The following is an 18,159-nucleotide window of genomic DNA, read 5'->3' as shown; positions in this document are numbered from 1 at the left end:
GGTTATTTTTAAAGGTACCTATTATTATGTCTCCCCCAGGAGACATATTGTTTTTGCCCTGTCCGTCCGTCCGTCCGTCCGTACGTCAAACTTCATTTCCGAGCAATAACTGGAGAACCATTTGACCTAGAACCTTCAAACTTCATAGGGTTGTAGGGCTGCAGGAGTAGACGACCCCTATTGTTTTTGGGTTCACTCCGTCAAAGGTCAAGGTCACAGGGGCCTGAACATTGAAAACCATTTCCGATCAATAACTAGAGAACCACTTGACCCAGAATGTTGAAACTTCATAGGATGATTGGCCATGAAGTGTAGATGACCCCTATTGATTTTGGGGTCACTCCGTCAAAGGTCAAGGTCACGGTGGCCTGAACATTGAAAACCATTTCCGATCAATATCTAGAGAACCACTTGACCCAGAATGTTGAAACTTCATAGGATGATTTGTCATGAAGAGTAGATCGTCACCTCAACGCAACAAAGTCGTAACTCAGTTTCTGTAAACTTTTCAGTATAGACAAAAAACATCTTATTTTAAAGAAAAATAATAATTACTAAGCAACTTTTTGAAATTTATTTTGCAACAGAAAAATAAATAAAGCAAGTACTTCAGTATAATTGAAACATAATTCAGGAATGCAATTTTGTGAATATTTTGAGTTACGACCTTGTTGCACTAAAACTGTGTATAATTCATGATATTTTTTTGTGCAACAAGGTCGTAAGTCATTACATTTCATTAGATGTTTAGATATTTTAACGTCAATAAAACATATTTAACAAAAATATCTGTAAAATATCCTGGTGACTTACACATGAGAAATAATTGTATTAAAAAAAGCCACTTTATTATAATAATAAAATATCTATATTCAAATTCTTTCAAAATTACACTTTTGTGTTTCAAAATCTTTTATAAAATTACATAACATTATGATTATGCACATCTTCAGAGAATTTTTTTTAAATAAATCAAACTTTCTTTAGATAAAACATTTTGTTTGTTTTTTCAAACAGGTATTGAAATATCTTTGCCCAATACAGGTATGCACAAGGTAAGACAGGTAATAAAAACTTTTTAAGTCTAGCAATAATTTTTATTCAGTTATTGGGGTTATTCAGTTTCTTACTTGTCATGACAAATTTGATAAAACTTGAATGTTTTCAAAAACAATCTATATCATGAATTAATAATTCAAAATTGTAACAATGTACTGAACTGTACATTTACTGAGGTTTACATCTGATAAACCAAGACCTGTAATGCATACAAAAAACAGAATTTTGGTTAGAAATTCCTTTACTTTTCCTCATGTGAAAGGAACAAGTAAAATGTATGGTGCATACTTGGAATAATGTTTTTTTCTACATAAAGTAACCAAGTCCACATACTTCTGCCATGGAATTTTTATGAATTATGAACGCAACTGCTTAAGTTGTAAACTGCAAGGACCTTAGGTGTTGGAATTTCCCTCAAACGTAAATTCTGAAACAAACTCACATAATGTGTCTCACCTGAATAGTCAGTTTGGTATTCAAAAATATTTGGACTATCTGAATTCAGTCTCTGAGTATTTTAATGGAATTCCAGTATAATTTTTCTCTGTCAGTGTTAATATCAACATTTTTGGTAACAGTTGACATGCTTTTAAAATCAAAGAAATCCGTCTAAGACATTTCTTTAACAATGTATGGGTGTTTAATGCGTGCCATGTGCACAGTAGCAGACCACTCTGGAGTGGAGTAAATTGGTTTTCTATCAGAGGTAGCTCTTTCTATGGTGTAATGAATTGAGCCCCCTTCACTCTGAGTATGCCCCTTTCCTAAGTATTTATGGGTATGGGTATTTACTTTTTCCCTCCTACACTTACCAAAACGATCAACATAACTTTTCCCCTCATTTTTACGTTTTTTTTGCAAGGTTTCTTTTCCAATTATCGGGATTTCTTGGTTTTTTTTCGGCCCCTACTTGGTTTTTCAGTCCCTTACGAAAATGAAATATGGAAACAAGCTGTCAATGATCTGGTAACAGTCTGTCAAAAAAAAGGTAACTGGAAATAATCTGACTACTACAGAGAAACACACTTCCAAGAAAAAAAGTCAAGCTGAAAATAACATGGACACTATTTCCATATTATTTCCAGTTTCTGGGAATAACCTTCAAACTATATGACAATAAACTGGCTCATAACAATCAGCATGTAAACACACTGACAATATTGTCAGCTTGTTTCCAGTGTCTGGAAGAAATCTGGCAGGAAAATGGCAAGAAACATAATTTTTATAATCAAATTGATATGGCAATACACTGGAATTGTAAACAAGAGCTGTTGGAGGACAGCAATGCCTCAACAGCCTTGTCATTTGAATGAAGACGAAAGTCGGAAAAGGGGAATAATCTTGTAAAAATGCAAAACAGGATTATGGAACCTGCACAGTGCATATCAGCTTATGAAGTGGACAAGACTTTAGTGTGTGAAGTTTCAATCCATTTCCATTAGTGAGTACTGAGATACCAGCTTACATACAAAAACTTAAGCAAAAAAATTCTATGTGGAAAAAGGGGCATAATTTTGAAAAAAAAAAAAGTTATGGAACCTGCCTAGTGCATGTCAGATCATGACAGTGAGATCATGACAGTGAACAGGCGTGTAATTAGTTTCAATTCATTCCCATAAGTGAGTACTGAGATACCAGCTTACATACAAAACCTTAACCTTCTAAGTCGAAAAAAGGCCATAATTTTTTATCAAAATGTAGATCATTAATTAGGTCTTGGTAGATCTATGTCTTTAAAAAATAATCCCGTAAAAACAGACATTCATGAAATAATAAAAGATCACTGAATATCAAACATTTCTGAGTAAAATATCCGCTTAAAATATTTTGGACGAACTTTTCATCAAATGGTGTTAATTATTATTTCAAAGTCAGGATAAAGTCGCTACCATCTGAATAGCAATGAACTGCCTTCAGTTCATCTTTCAGTGCATGTATACTAGCATTAGCCACAAAGATCTACTGACCGGGTTAAAAGATCTTTCTTTGAATTTAAAGTTTGGTCATATTATTAAGATTTTAATACGATTTTGTGTTTGTAAACCATCTAAAATGCCAAATAAAGAAGAAAAATAGGGGGGGGGGGGGGGGCGGGGAAGGTGACTGCGTCAGGAGTGGAAACCGGGCCGCCGCGGCAATGTATAATACCGATTGCGCCATGGAAGAGTATATATACATGCTTATTTAAATTTATATATTTATAATTAGAATAATTTACCTCGAGTACAGCATACTAAACGAAATAAGTTTTGTAAAGTTAGTAAAAACAAGTCATTCGCATGTCAATAATCTGTCAATCAGTAATCAAGTTTCAAATCTAAAATTCTTTAAAAATAGATCTACACTCTATATCTATTCTGAAATTTGTAAACAAAACGAATTAATAAAACCATTCTAATGTTTAATTATATATTTAGATCTAGATTGGTAGAAGTAGATCTATACACTAAAACACATTTTATGACATTTGGTACTTACATCTTATACTAAGATGTTTTTACCAGGAGAACTAAGAGTCAGAGTAGGGTACATGATTGATTTAGGCTGTAAGTACATGTTTATTTGTAGAAATTCTAGAATACTTGACATTACCTGCTTGGGAATGTGTATTTGTGTGCAGATTCCGATTTTGTTGTCAACATATGAGTTTTCACTCCATCGTTCTTTTCAACGCCTGGATCAAAAATGTCTTAGTATTGAGGATCATTAGCGTTTGTCATTTTGAATTTCGCGGCATGTAAACATTCCATTCGGATACTTAGTATGGACTGCGAATCTATTTTTTAAATAGAGCGCGAAGACAATGTTATGCAGTAGTGTACATGACTGAATTACGAACATGGGGTGTTTCAATTTGTATACAACTTTAACTGAAGTTTCTAATAAAAAAAAAAGCAATAACACTAATGTAGACCTAGTGAATGCTTAACCCCCCTTAGCCTTTAATTTTTATTGTCTTTTTTTGAAAAATTAGCTTTTTTCGTTTTTGGGTTTTTAAATAAATTTTAAAGTTTACTCAAGTGAGTAATTGAGTATGCAACACTACGCGCCTGGTAGTATTTCAAAAGCTTCTATATAGAATATGACATATATTATATATATTCTGCAGGCAAAAATTGTATGACCAAAATTTCTATGACATCATGATAACGATTACATCACAGATAAGTGATGTCATAATACAAAAGTCATGATTATAATACATGTATTAAATACCAGGCTCATAAGCAATCTATATTTAGACAACTATTTATAAACATAATTTGAGTTACAACCTTTTTGCATAAAACAAAGTGCTTACTATTATAGATTATTTTTGTGCAATAAGGTCGTAACTTGAGATACTACCTTTTTGCGCTGAAAGAATATATAAGATTTGAGATACGACAATTTGACAAATATCTTTTTTTCCTATGTTTATCAGGTATTTAATTTTGATATTTTGACACAATATGTATTTATACCTAAAAATACCAAATAAGCTAAAAAGTGATTTTTGCAAAAAAACTGAGTTACGACTTTGTTGCGTTGAGGTGACGAGATGACCCCTATTGATTTTGGGGTCACTTCGTCAAAGGTCAAGGTCACAGGGGCCTGAACATTGAAAACCATTTCCGATCAATAGCTAGAGAACCACTTGACCCAGAATGTTGAAACTTCATAGGATGATTGGTCATAAAGAGTAGATGACCCCTATTGATTTTGGGGTCACTCCGTCAAAGGTCAAGGTCACAGGGGCCTGAACATGGAAAACCATTTCCGATCAATAACTAGAGAACCACTTGACCCAGAATGTTGAAACTTCATAGGATGATTGTACATGCAAAGTAGATGACCCCTATCAATTTTGGGGTCACTCCATAAAAGGTCAAGGTCACAGGGGCCTGACCATTGAAAACCATTTCCAGTCAGTAACTTGAGAACCACTTGACCCAGAATGTTGAAACTTAATAGGATGATTGGTCATGCAGAGTAGATGACCCCTAACGATTTTGGGGTCACTCTGTGAAAGGTCAAGGTCACAGGGGCCTGAACATTGAAAACCATTTCCGGTCAGTAACTTGAGAACCACTTGACCCAGAATGATGAAACTTCATAGGATGATTGGTCATGCAGAGTAGATGACCCCTAACGATTTTAGGGACACTCTGTTAAAGGTCAAGGCCACAGGGGCCTGAACATGGAAAACCATTTCCAATCAATAACTTGAAAACCTCTCGACCCAGAATGTTGAAACTTCATAGGATGATTGTTCATGCAGAGTAAATGACCCCTATTGTTTTTGGGGTCACTCTGTTAAAGGTCAAGGTCACAGGGGCCTGAACATTGATAACCAGTTCCGATCAATAACTTGAGAACCACTTGACCAAGAATGTTGAAACTTCATAGGATGATTGAACATGCAGAGTAGATGACCCCTATTGATTTTGGGGTCAGTCTATTAAAGGTCAAGGTCACAGTGGCCTGTTCATGTAAAATCATTTTTTGGAAATAACTTGAGAACCACTTGACCTACAATGTTGAAACTTAATAGGATGATTGGACATGCAGAGTAGATGACCCCTATTTGTTTTGAGGTCACTTGATCAAAGGTCAAGGTCACAGGAGCCTGAACAGTGACTTGAGAACCACTAGGCCAAGAGTGTTGAAATTTAGCGGGATGACTGGACATGCCAAGTAGATAATCCCTATTGCAGCCAACCATCAGTGTCTCTTTGACTTTCGCTCCTGACCCCTATTGACTTCTTGCCTATAGGACTTTGCATTGGGGGAGACATGCGCTTTTTTACAAAAGCATTTTCTAGTTCATATTGTTCTTTATGACATTTGCATGCAAATAATTCAATGGTTCTTTCTTTTTGTGTGAATGAACAAATGTAGTGCATAGCATCCAGTTTTTCATGTTTTTTGAGTATTTTATAATAGAAACATAGATTCAAAAAGTGCATTTGAAAGATGGAAGCATAATTGATTTTTATAAAGAAATATGTGAATAAAAATGTATTTAGTATAGATGTTATTTTTACTTGTGGAAATAAGCAGTTTCAAAAATAAAAATGTTTAGCATAATAAATACAGATTCAAGTACACTACAAAATGTTTTTTGGTCTTTCTTTAACCATATTTAACGGTTTTGAGGTGTTTACATGTATATTGATTAGGTCATGACATTTAAAAATGCATGGTGACCTACACTTTTTATGCCCACACTTTTGGGGGGTGGGGGGGAGCATATAGATTTGCCCTTGTCCGTCCCTCCGTCCTTCCGAGAATGTTGTGTCGCGCCTAGCTCCAAAAGTATTTGACGTAGTCACAAAACTTTACAGGAATGTTGGTCAGCATGTGTAGTTGTGCACCTGGGGTTTCGCATCCGGATTCATTCAGTCGTGTAGGAGTTATGGCCCTTGACTTTGTAAAAATTGGTCATTTTAATGTTGTGTCGCACCTAGCTCCAAAAGTATTTGACCTAGAGTCACAAAACTTTACAGGAATGTTGGTCAGCATGTGTAGTTGTGCACCTGGGGTTTTGCGTCCGGATTCATTCAATTGTGTAGTAGTTATGGCCCCTGACTTAGTAAACAAGAGGACCATGATGGTCCTGAATTGCTCACATGTCCCCACATGAACTGAGTATGACGTCGTTTTTTCTATTATTTGACAGTGACCTAGTTTTTGAGCTCATGTGACCTAGTTCTGAACTTGACCTAGGTATCATCAAGATAAAAATCTGACCAATTTTTATAAAGATCCATCGAAAAATATGGCCTCTAGAGAGGTCACAAGGTTTTGCTATTATTTTACATAATGACCTAGTTTTTAAAAGGCATGTGACCCAGTTTTGTACTTGACCTATATATCATCAAGGTGAACATTCTCACCAATTTTCATGAAGATCTCATGAAAAATATGGCCTCCAGAGAGGTCACAACGTTTTTCTATTTTTAGACCTACTGACCTAGTTTTTGACCGCACGTGACCCAGTTTCAAATTTGACCTAGATATCATCAAGGTGAACATTCTCACCAATTTTCATGAAGATCCATTGAAAAATATGGCCTCTAGAGAGGTCAAAAGGTTTTTCTATGTTTAGACCTAGTGACCTAGTTTTTGACCGCAGTTGACCCGGTTTCAGATTTGACCTAGATATCATCAAGATGAACATTCAGACCAACTTTCATACAGATCCCATGAAAAATATGGCCTCTAGAGTGGTCACAAGAATTTTCTATTATTTGGCCTACTGACCTAGATTTTGTCCACAAGTGATCCAGTTTCAAACTTGATCTAGATATTACCAAGATGAACATTCTGCCCAATTTTCATGCAGATCCAATGAAAAATAAGACCTCTAGAGAGGTCACAAGGATTTTCTATTATTTGACCTAGTTTATTATCGCAGTTGATCCAGTTTCGAACCTGACCTAGATATCATCAAGATGAACATTCTGACCAATTTTCATGCAGATCCCGAGAAAAATACGGCCTCTACAGAGGTCACAATGTTTTTCAATTATTTGACCTACTGACATAGTTTTTAAACGCATGTGACCCAGTTTCAAATTTGACCTAGATATTATCAAGATGAACATTCTGACCAATTTTCATGCAGATCCCGTGAAAAATATGACCTCTAGAGAGGTCATAAGGTTTTTCTATTATTTGACCTACTGACCTAGTTTTTGACCACAGTTGACCCAGTTTCGAACCTGACCTAGATAATTTTATCATCAAGATGAACATTCTGACCAATATTCATGCAGATCCCATGAAAAATACGGCCTCTAAAGAGGTCACAAGGTTTTTCTATTATTTGACCTACTGACCTAGTTTTGGACCGGACGTGACACAGTTTTGAACTTGACTTAGATATCATCAAGGTGAACATTCACCAATTTTCATGCATATCCCCTGAAAAATATGACCTCTAGAGAGGTCACAAGGTTTTTCTTTTTTTAGACCTACTGAGCTAGTTTTTGACCGCACGTAACCCAGTTTCGAACTTGACCTAGATATCATCAAGGTGAACATTCTGACCAACTTTCATAAAGATCCCATGAAAAATGTGACCTCTAGAGTGGTCACAAGCAAAAGTTTACGCATGCACAGACGGACAGACGAAGGACGCTGCGCGATCACAAAAGCTCACTTTGTCACTATGTGACAGGTGAGCTAAAAATAGGTCATTTTAATGTTGTGTCGCGTGTAGCTCCAGAAGTATTTGACCTAGAGTCACTAAAGTTTACAGGAATGTTGGTCAGCATGTGCAATTGTGCACCTGGGGTTTCGCGTCCGGATTCACTCAGTAGTGTAGGAGTTATGGCCCCTGATTTAGTTAACAAGAGGACCATGATGGTCCTGAATCGCTCACCTCTTCCCACATGACCCAGTTTTGAGTACGACGTCGTTTTTTCTATTATATGACATAGTGACCTAGTTTTTGAGCTCATGTGACCCAGTTTTGAACTTGACCTAGATATTATCAAGATAAAAATTCTGACCAATTTTCATGAAGATCCATTGAAAAATATGGTCTCTAGAGAGGTCACAAGGTTTTTCTATTATTTGACCTATTTTTCGAACGTGACCCTGTTTTGAATTTTACCTAGATATCATCAAGATGAACATTCTCACTAATTTTCATGAAGATCTCATGAAAAATACGGCCTCTAGAGAGGTCACAAGGTTTTTCTATTTTTATACCTACTGGCCTAGTTTTTGACCGCGCGTGACCCAGTTTTGAAACTGACCTAGATATCATCAAGGTGATCATTCAGATCAATTTTCGTGAAGATCCATTGAAAAATATGGCCTCTAGAGAGGTCAAAAATTTTAATAATTTTAGACCTACTGACCTAGTTTTTGACTGCAGTTGACCCAGTTTCAAACCTGACCTAGATATCATCAAGATGAACATTCAGACCAACTTTCATACAGATCCCATGAAAAGTATGGCCTCGAGAGGTCACAAGGTTTTTTTTTATTATTTGACATACTGACCTAGTTTTTGACCACAGTTGACCCAGTTTCGAACTTTTCCTAGATATCATCAAGATGAACATTCTGACCAATTTTCATGCAGGCCCCATGAAAAATACGGCCTCTACAGAGGTCACAAGGTTTTTCTATTATTTGACCTACTGACCTAGTTTTGGACCGGACGTGACCCAGTTTCGAACTTGACCTAGATATCATCAAGGTGAACATTCTCACCAATTTTCATGCAGATCCCATGAAAAATATGACCTCTAGAGAGGTCACAAGATTTTTCTATTTTTAGACCTACTGACCTAGTTTTTGACCGCACGTAACCCAGTTTCGAATCTGACCTAGATATCATCAAGGTGAACATTCTCACCAATTTTCATGAAGATCCATTCAAGGGTATGGCCTCTAGAGAGGTCACAAGGTTTTTCTATTTCAAGACCTACTGACCTAGTTTTTGATCACAGTTGCCCCAGTTTCAAACTTGACCTATATATCATCAAGAAAAACATTCAGACCAACTTTCATACAGATCCTATGGAAAATATGGCCTCTAGAGAGGTCACAACGTTTTTTCATTATTTGACCTACTGTCCTACTTTTTGATGGCACGTTACCCACTTTCGAACATGACCTAGATATCATCAAGATGAACATTCTGACCAATTTTTATGGAGATCCATTCACAAGTATGGCCTCTAGATAGGTCACAAGGTTTTTCTATTTTTAGACCTACTGACCTAGTTTTTGACTGCACATGGCCCTGTTGCGAACTTGGCCTAGATATCATCAAGATGAACATTCAGACCAACTTTCCTACAGATCCCATGAAAAATATGGCCTATAGAGAGGTCACAAGGTTTTTCTATTATTTTACCTACTGACCTAGTTTTTGATGGCACGTGACCCACTTTCGCACATGACCTAGGTATCATCAAGATAAACATTCAGACTAATTTTCATACAGATCCCATGAAAAATATGGCCTCTAGAGAGGTCACAAGGTTTTTCTATAATTTGACCTACTGACCTAGTTTTTGATGGCATGTGACCCACTTTCGAATTTGACCTAGATATCATCAAGGTGAACATTCTGACCAATGTTCATGAAGATCTCATGAAATATATAGCCTCTAGAGATGTCACAAGGTTTTTCTATTTTTAGACCTACTGACCTAGTTTTTGACCGCACGTGACCCAGTTTCGAACTTTACCTAGATATCATCAAGCTGAACATTCAGACCAACTTTCATACAGATCCCATGAAAAATATGGCCTTTAGAGAGGTCACAAGGTTTTTCTATTATTTGACCTACTGACCTAGTTTTTGACGGCACGTGACCCAGTTTCGAACTTGACCTAGATATCATCAAGGTGAACGTTCTCACCAATTTTCATGAAGATCTTTGAAATATTTGGCCTCTAGAGAGGTCAAAATGTTTTTCTATTTTTAGACCTACTGACCTAGTTTTTAAAGGCACGTGACCCAGTTTCGAACTTGACCTAGAAATCATCAAGGCGAACATTCTGACCAATTTTCATGCAGATCTTGTGAAATATATGGCCTCTAGAGAGGTCACAAGGTTTTTCTATTTTTAGACCTACTGACCTAGTTTTTGAAGGCACGTGACCCAGTTTCGAACTTGACCTAGATATCATCAAGATGAACATTTTGACCAACTTTCATAAAGATCCCACAAAAAATGTGACCTCTAGAGTTTACGAACGCACGGATGGACGACGGACGCCGCGCGATCACAAAAGCTCACCTTGTCACTTTGTGACAGGTGAGCTAAAAATTGATCATTTTAATGTTGTGTCGCGTCTAGCTCCAAAAGTATTTGACCTAGAGTCACCAAAGTTTACAGGAATGTTGGTCAGCATAAGCAGTTGTGCACCTCGGGTTTTACGTCCGGATTCATTCAGTCATGTAGGAGTTATGGCCCCTGACTTAGTTAAAAATTGGTCATTTTAATGTTGTGTCGCGCATAGCTCCAAAAGTATTTGACCTAGAGTCACCAAAATTTAAAGGAATGTTGGTCAGCATTTGCAGTTGTGCACCTGGGGTTTGGCTAGGGTTGGATATCGTTAAGGACGAAGCGGTCCGATACCGATACCAACGAAACCATATGGTATTTTTAACGATATTGATACCGATACCATGCTTTGTAGTACATCACATAAGCAGTGATTTGCTTAGTATTATATACACCTATGTAAGTAGATATACATGAAAATTTGCTGTGATAAATAAACATTTTAAGTCTTTAATGGAATGTTGTATTAGATTATGAAAGAGTAAAAAGTAAACATATCTTACAGACTAGTTTTCCAAAATAAAAATCTAGAGTAGATACCTCGCTCACTATGCAATTTAAATCTATGAATACACTCACTGTAGTAATGCTTTTAAAGCTCAGTACTGTCTAGAACTGTTAAACTGAACACTTAATTATTAGCTTTCAAATTACCCCTCTAACAAGTCGGACTCATTTTCACTCATGATAATCTTCGACTAGGTTGACTAGTAATGTTTTTAATGTGAAACACTTTGCAACACATTTTAAATTGAACAATAACCTTCAAAACACTTGAAACAACCAACATTCCAACAAAAACATTATTTCTAATGGTTCGCGAAAACCGATTATTTGTTTACGTAGGTTACAGCTTAGTCTCGTAACTTTTTATTTACATAATTTTTTTCATTAGTTTTAAAAGAATACTACAAAGAAAAATAGTGTCGTATATTTTGAAATGAAGTATTAGTTTACGTTGTTTAAAACAACGGGAAAAGAAGTATTTCAGGTAATATTTAGCATACCAAACTATTCACACGGTTAGCTCTCCATGTCAAGGGGGGTTACTCGGAGCAGTAAATGTCGATCGTGTTATTACGCTATTTGCTTAAATTTCTGCTTTATTTTGCCGCAGATTTTGTAAGAATTTTGTTTTTACTTTTATGGAAATACCGAAATAGGAACCGGTTCTTTTACGAAACGGTATATACCGGTACTTTTCAAAGTGATTATTCGGTATTGTACCGATACCGGGAACCGGTATCCAACCCTAGGTTTGGCATCCGGATTCATTCAGTATTGTAGGAGTTATGGCCCCTGACCTAGGAAAAAATTTGTGTCCTTTGTCATGTAGTGGGGGCATCTGTGTCCCATGAACACATTTCTAGTTATAAGTTTAATCATCTTAATACAGACCAAATTTAATTTGTACAAAGTTTGAGACATAGCAATACTTTAGAAAAGAAAGCTACTTCTCTCAAAATATTGTACATTCTTAAAGGTTTCGGTGATTTATCTCTAAATTTCACGTGGCAATTTTCAATTTTTTTGGTAAAAATCAGCAGATGATTTGGGAATAATTAAAAACAAATGTTTTTTTTTTTAAAAAATGACATTTTTTTTAGACTTTGAAATCAATATCACTCAAAATATTAGCAAAATGAGATTTAGAAATATGCACACTGCCTTTTTTTTAGTAAGATATTTTTGCACTTTTATGCATCATGCGGAAAGAATGAACAGAGTTATCTCCCCATTTGCGTTAAGGCCCTTTGAGTGTTAATTTTTCAGTCCAACTAAAGGTGACCTTTGATAAAATAAACAAAAAATATAACGTTACCACACCCCCAAAAATGGACCATTTATGGATCGGATTAAACAGTGAAAGCGTTTACAAGAAACCTAGGCCAACCTTAGAAATATTTTCAGTTTCCACTACCCATAAAATAGGTCTACAGACCATTATGTTGTTTTTTTTTTTGTTTTTTTTTTCTTGTTTACATGGTTTATGTAGATCCAATTCAGAATTCATAAACCCTTCTAATATAATTTGTGACTCTCCTTCAAAACCATTAAGATTTCTAGATAATCTGTATCATCTTTCTTGCTGATAGTAACCAAACTGAATATTTAGGTTTCTTTTTAGAATTGGAACTATGCTCCTACAAAATATTCATTTTCATATTCCAACAACGTATGTTTGGGAAATTTTGTAGGTAGGTTTTTGAAGAGGAAACTTTATTTCAGTTTTGGCCCAAAATTTATAGTCCCTCTAAAAGTTCAAGACGAAGTTAACTTAATATAATATATTCTAAGAATCGCCAAATTTCGTGCAATATTACACAAGAACTATTTGAACGCATAATCTCATATCAATCAGATCATACTGTAAGGATTTCCCCACAACAACCAATCTGTATTACACAATAAGTTAATGAAAAAAAAAAAAATAAGAATCAAGATATAAATGAAGCACTTTGTCTGTGACATATATAACATTTTTAAAACTTATTGATTAAAACTTCAGTATATTGTAATTTGTATCTGCCGAAGAGGTTGATACTTTTTTGTCGTGAGGAAGTGTACATAACGATTCAGCGTGAATGTAGACCAAGTAATATATCTATCATTTTGCTTGCACTTCATGACTCGTTTCATTTTTAGTTTCTTTTCAATAACAACAGTAGAAGAATCTTTTTGACCTGGTAGCTAGGACTTTGTTTCGAATATCTAGCAAAGTAGCATATTACTTTCACATCATCTTTGCAGTAAATCGCATTAAAACAACCTTGACTAATTAATTCTGCTACAGGTCTATATTGGATTGATAAAAAAAACGTTAGCCACACTAGATGCGAACCCGTTATATCCTGTCATATTCTTCCTTTTGATGAAGGCGAGAAGACCATTATTTCCATGTAATTGTCTAACAGTAGGATATAATTTGAATACAAATTTTAGTCATGTGAACCCTTATCAGTTGTCAGCTTCTTATTCCTGTTGACTGTCAGATGTCCAGAGTGTTAAATTGTCACGCAGCAACTGCATTATCAGTGTACTATCTTTGTAAGAATCAGCATCTAAATTGTCCAAGTCTGCAATAGCATCATCAAATGCAGTCTTTGCTAGCTGACATGCCTTATCTGGGGCATTCTGAATTTCGTAATAAAAGACGGAGAAATTCAAAGCTAAGCCAAGCCTATTTGGATGAGTTGATGCCATATTTTTTTCCGCACTCTCCATCGCTTCTGTGTAAGCTTTTTCGGCCATATCCTGAACTTCTTGCTTTGTGTTTTCTGGTAAGTATTCAGCTCGATACCTGAAGTAATCACCCTTCATCTTCAAAAAGAACACTTCGCTTTCAGGTTTCTTTGCTTTTGTAATCAGATGATTCTCTAGTAAGTCTAGAACTTCTAAACAAATTTTGTCCAGTTCAGCTTCAACAACTTTTTTGTACTTCTGCGTGTACACACTTTTCTCACTAGAAGGATCTTTCTCTTTAGCTTCAATCATTGACATCATACGCCATGTGGATCGCCTTGCCCCGACAACGTTCTTGTAAGCAACAGACAACAAATTTCTTTCCTCCGTAGACAGCTCTTCGTCACTTCCTAGCATTTCACAAACTTTCTTCATACCATTTGCCATGTCCTCATAGCGTTCACCCTGCTCAGCTAGTTTACAGAGCTGCACTAAATCTTCCCTACCGAGACCTTCACAATCAAACACCGACATGGCTGCCACCGAAATCTTTATTGTCTACGCAAAAGTTCGAAAACAATATTTTTCATGCAACTACAGAATGATCCAACTATTCACGTTTCCTGTTTCATTTACTCATCAGAAACTGAAAACAAGATGGCGAACATTAAGCGAGCGAACGTTAACAGCGAACATTAATTTCTCCAGCAAACATTAAAAATTTCAGCGAACGTTAATTACTCCCCTTTGATTTCTACCAGACAGTAAGCTAACCAACACAAAAAGGGACGAGCATTTTAGGTGTTTTAATATTGTATTCTAATATGTACGTCTACTGTATTGTAATTTTAAAAACAGTATCAACAATTAAATATGATTTTTATGCGAAATAGTTGTTTTAATCAATTAATGTTTTAATCAATTAATAATTGAATTATATAAAAGTATAATAATTGACAGCACTAAACTGCGGCCCTGCAGCAGTTTATACGGTCCGCAAAGATACATTTTAACATCAGCTTGAACCAACAAAATAATCCTATCCTTTAACAAATACACAAACAATTTAGACTGAGTAAGAAAGCATTTTTTTAAACGTTAAAAATGGTAAAGATGTCCATTCTGATTTTTCTCGTTTTAACTATTAAAAGAACTCGGCAAAATTTTACTACGACGAACGGTTGTTGATGTCATGTGATCCAAGGTTCCATAAAACTATTAGAAATAGAATACAACAGTGACATAAACATAAGCTTTCTACTATATGTTTCTTCTGCAATTTTCAGGTTCGGAGTGAATAAATAAAATCTATTTAAACTACGAACCTCTCAGAAGAGGTTTCTTTTGTTTGTTTACTTATAGTCGCCATCGATAATCCATACGGGCGGAAAACTATAAGTAATATTATGGGAGGATAGTGCGAGATACAGAAGACGCCCCGATTCAAGAAGCTTCCCTGGTTCTTTAGTGTACCAGGGTAAATCACCGTGGAAACAGGACTCGGGTTTTAATTTTCAGTTGAAGAAGCGGCTCGTATCACGACCCCAGGTTTCGTAGTCAAACACTGGTTTACTGGACCATGCGCCCCCGCCTTACAGTTGAGGCTATCGCCGCAAATGAAAAGTACAGAACCTCAGCCCGGGAAGGTGCCCACTGACAATTTACTCTACATATTTCTAATACAATCTCATTTGACTCGTCGTAACACAGAATCTATTTAGTGTATCGTCCCCCACTCCCACAAAAACAAACAAAAAAGAAGATAGTATATACATGCGATCGAGAAAGAACGGAACGATAAAGAAAAAAGCAGCTACTTCCAAAAGCAAAAGTTTATATATCGAAGCTCCAGAAATAAAAAGTCGTACTTTTGAGAACACTGAAAGAAGAAGAAGCAGAAGAAGAAAAGAAAAACTTTTTTTTCAGATTTCTCACTGACGCTGATGATATCTACACTGTAAACGCAAAGAGAAAGTTTTTATACTGACAGAGCCGGTTGATAATATTTGAGAAATTGTCAGTATACGCCTTTTTACAGTCGTCAATAACGAAAGGTCGTTGTGTGTCTAGTGCTGTATAATAATTATTGTTGTATCCAAAATTATATAATATGCAACTTAAAATGTTCCTATGCCAAATATGGCATTTTTCTTCATTGAATTTCAAAAACTTGCCAAAAAATGGGCGTAAGTAAAGGTACGATAAATGTTATTAACAAAATGCCATCTTGGCTTAATAAATAGGATCACGGAAATTATAATTTTATGTTCGGGTTGCAGATTCCGAAAATGAAGCCGTATCTTGGGACCGTTAGTACATGCATGAAAAGTGTAATAGTAACTGACAAATTTTTTTGTTATAATGTTATGCTCCCTTTTCACCAATCTTTAGTTAAAAATCAGACAGACAGAACAGACAGACAACAGATAATTTTATTATCGTAAACTATACAGTTTTATGTGAATTCATGTAACATAAAAATATTGTCAACAAGAAGTCATATGTAATGCGATCAGTTTAACAATAGGTAAATAGAGGGAGGGTGCATAAAGACTAAGTATAGAAGACACATGTTCTAAAAACAGTTTCTGAGGGATCATTAATACATTGAGAATGTAGATGTCAAGTATTACAATAACTTGGTCTTAAGGATGATGCATATAAATAAAATTTTGCTAAGTTGAAGATATTCTATTGTTATCACTTTAAGGAGGTGAACGTATTTTGAACACTTGGTCAGAAATATTAATAAGGTTTGATATAAATATGCCAAGGACGTATAATTTACAAAATTAATCAATTTGAAAAAAAAGTGCCCACTCCGCCAAAACGAACGAACGAACGAACGAACAAACAAAACAAAACAAACAAACAAGAAATTAAACGCTATATGTGTGTGTCAAATGTATGTTTTAAAAACAAAGAGAAAAATACATGATTACAAGTGAATGGCTGTTTGGAACTTAAAGTGTCAGGCAGGTACATTGTATTATATGTCATGACATTTGATTGTATTGAATTGGTACTTCATAGCAAAGTGAACTACTATATCTTGCAGTACATGCGTGGGTAATGTTACTATTGGACTTTTTTTTTCCCATTGACGTTAAAACTTAGAAATTAGAATCGGGGAAAGACTGCCGGAACGTTATTGAAAGGGGTTTTGTTTTTAAAACAATCTTGAAAACTTCAAATGATTCAGTCGGAGAAATTATTTACCACGAACCCATTTGACCTGTCGTTGCTCAATATCAGAAACCTAAAAGGTACTCGCCCACAGTTTACACCGGAACGTTATTGAAAAGGGTGTTTTAAAACAATCTTGATACTTCAAAATGATTCAGTCGGAGAAATTATTATACCACGAACCCATTTGACCTGTCGTTGCTCAATATCAGAAACCATAAAGCTACTCGCCCACAGTTTGTGTAAAATGTTTTAACAGGTTCTTTTTCACAAACTTTGACATAGAACGGATCTGAACGTATGACAGTGAAAAACGACAAAGTGGGTGAAAAATAACTGTAAGACATTGGAAAAAAGCAAGAAGAATGTTGACTTTCTGCATAATTTAAAAAGGTTACGACAGTTTGCTTCCCTTCTACACATTATTTTTGGAAGTTACTAGATATCCTGCAAATTGTTATGTCAACAAGTTTGTATCACTGGAAATTTCAAAACCACATAAAAAAAAGTTCCCTTAAAATGTATGAACGAGTCGCTTTAAAGCCGGTCGTTTCGAAATGGTTTGACTGTATTTTGGACTGAAGTATGAGTACAGGGTGAAAAATATAATAAAAAAATGTTTATCATTCGTACCATTGCCCCCTTGATCCGCATTGCTTAAAATAAGTAAATTTTGCGGCTAAACTAATATAATTGAAAGGATGATTCGGAAAAAAAAACATGAAAATTTCAAGTGGAAAGCTATATCGTGGGTTTGGAATCCATAAGAGAGACTTTAAAATGGTTCAGTAGGAGGCTTTTTTTAACCACGAATCACTCTGAACTGTCGTAATGCAGTGGCATCTTGCGGAACGTCAAACATTACGCTAGACGACGCCACGTCTTTGCGTTCTAAGCGTTGCCGGTAAACACTTAATTTCAGCATCATTTT

The 18,159-nt window shown here is 35.5% G+C and overlaps 1 protein-coding gene across 1 annotated transcript; it reads right to left on the bottom strand.

Moving 5' to 3' along the window:
* Nucleotides 1-13,285: 13,285 nt before the first annotated feature.
* LOC123527292 (14-3-3 protein zeta-like) lies at nucleotides 13,286-14,691 on the bottom strand. The gene has a single exon (XM_053533323.1). The coding sequence runs from the start codon at nucleotides 14,574-14,576 to the stop codon at nucleotides 13,833-13,835; it is 744 nt and encodes a 247-aa protein (XP_053389298.1). The 5' UTR covers nucleotides 14,577-14,691; the 3' UTR covers nucleotides 13,286-13,832.
* Between the last annotated feature and the right edge of the window lie 3,468 nt (nucleotides 14,692-18,159).

This window comes from Mercenaria mercenaria, unplaced genomic scaffold (genome assembly GCF_021730395.1).
Source record: "Mercenaria mercenaria strain notata unplaced genomic scaffold, MADL_Memer_1 contig_2241, whole genome shotgun sequence".
NCBI classification, from domain to species: domain Eukaryota; kingdom Metazoa; phylum Mollusca; class Bivalvia; order Venerida; family Veneridae; genus Mercenaria; species Mercenaria mercenaria.
Note: the sequence above shows the minus strand (reverse complement) of the source record. Positions and strands in the feature narration are given on the sequence as shown.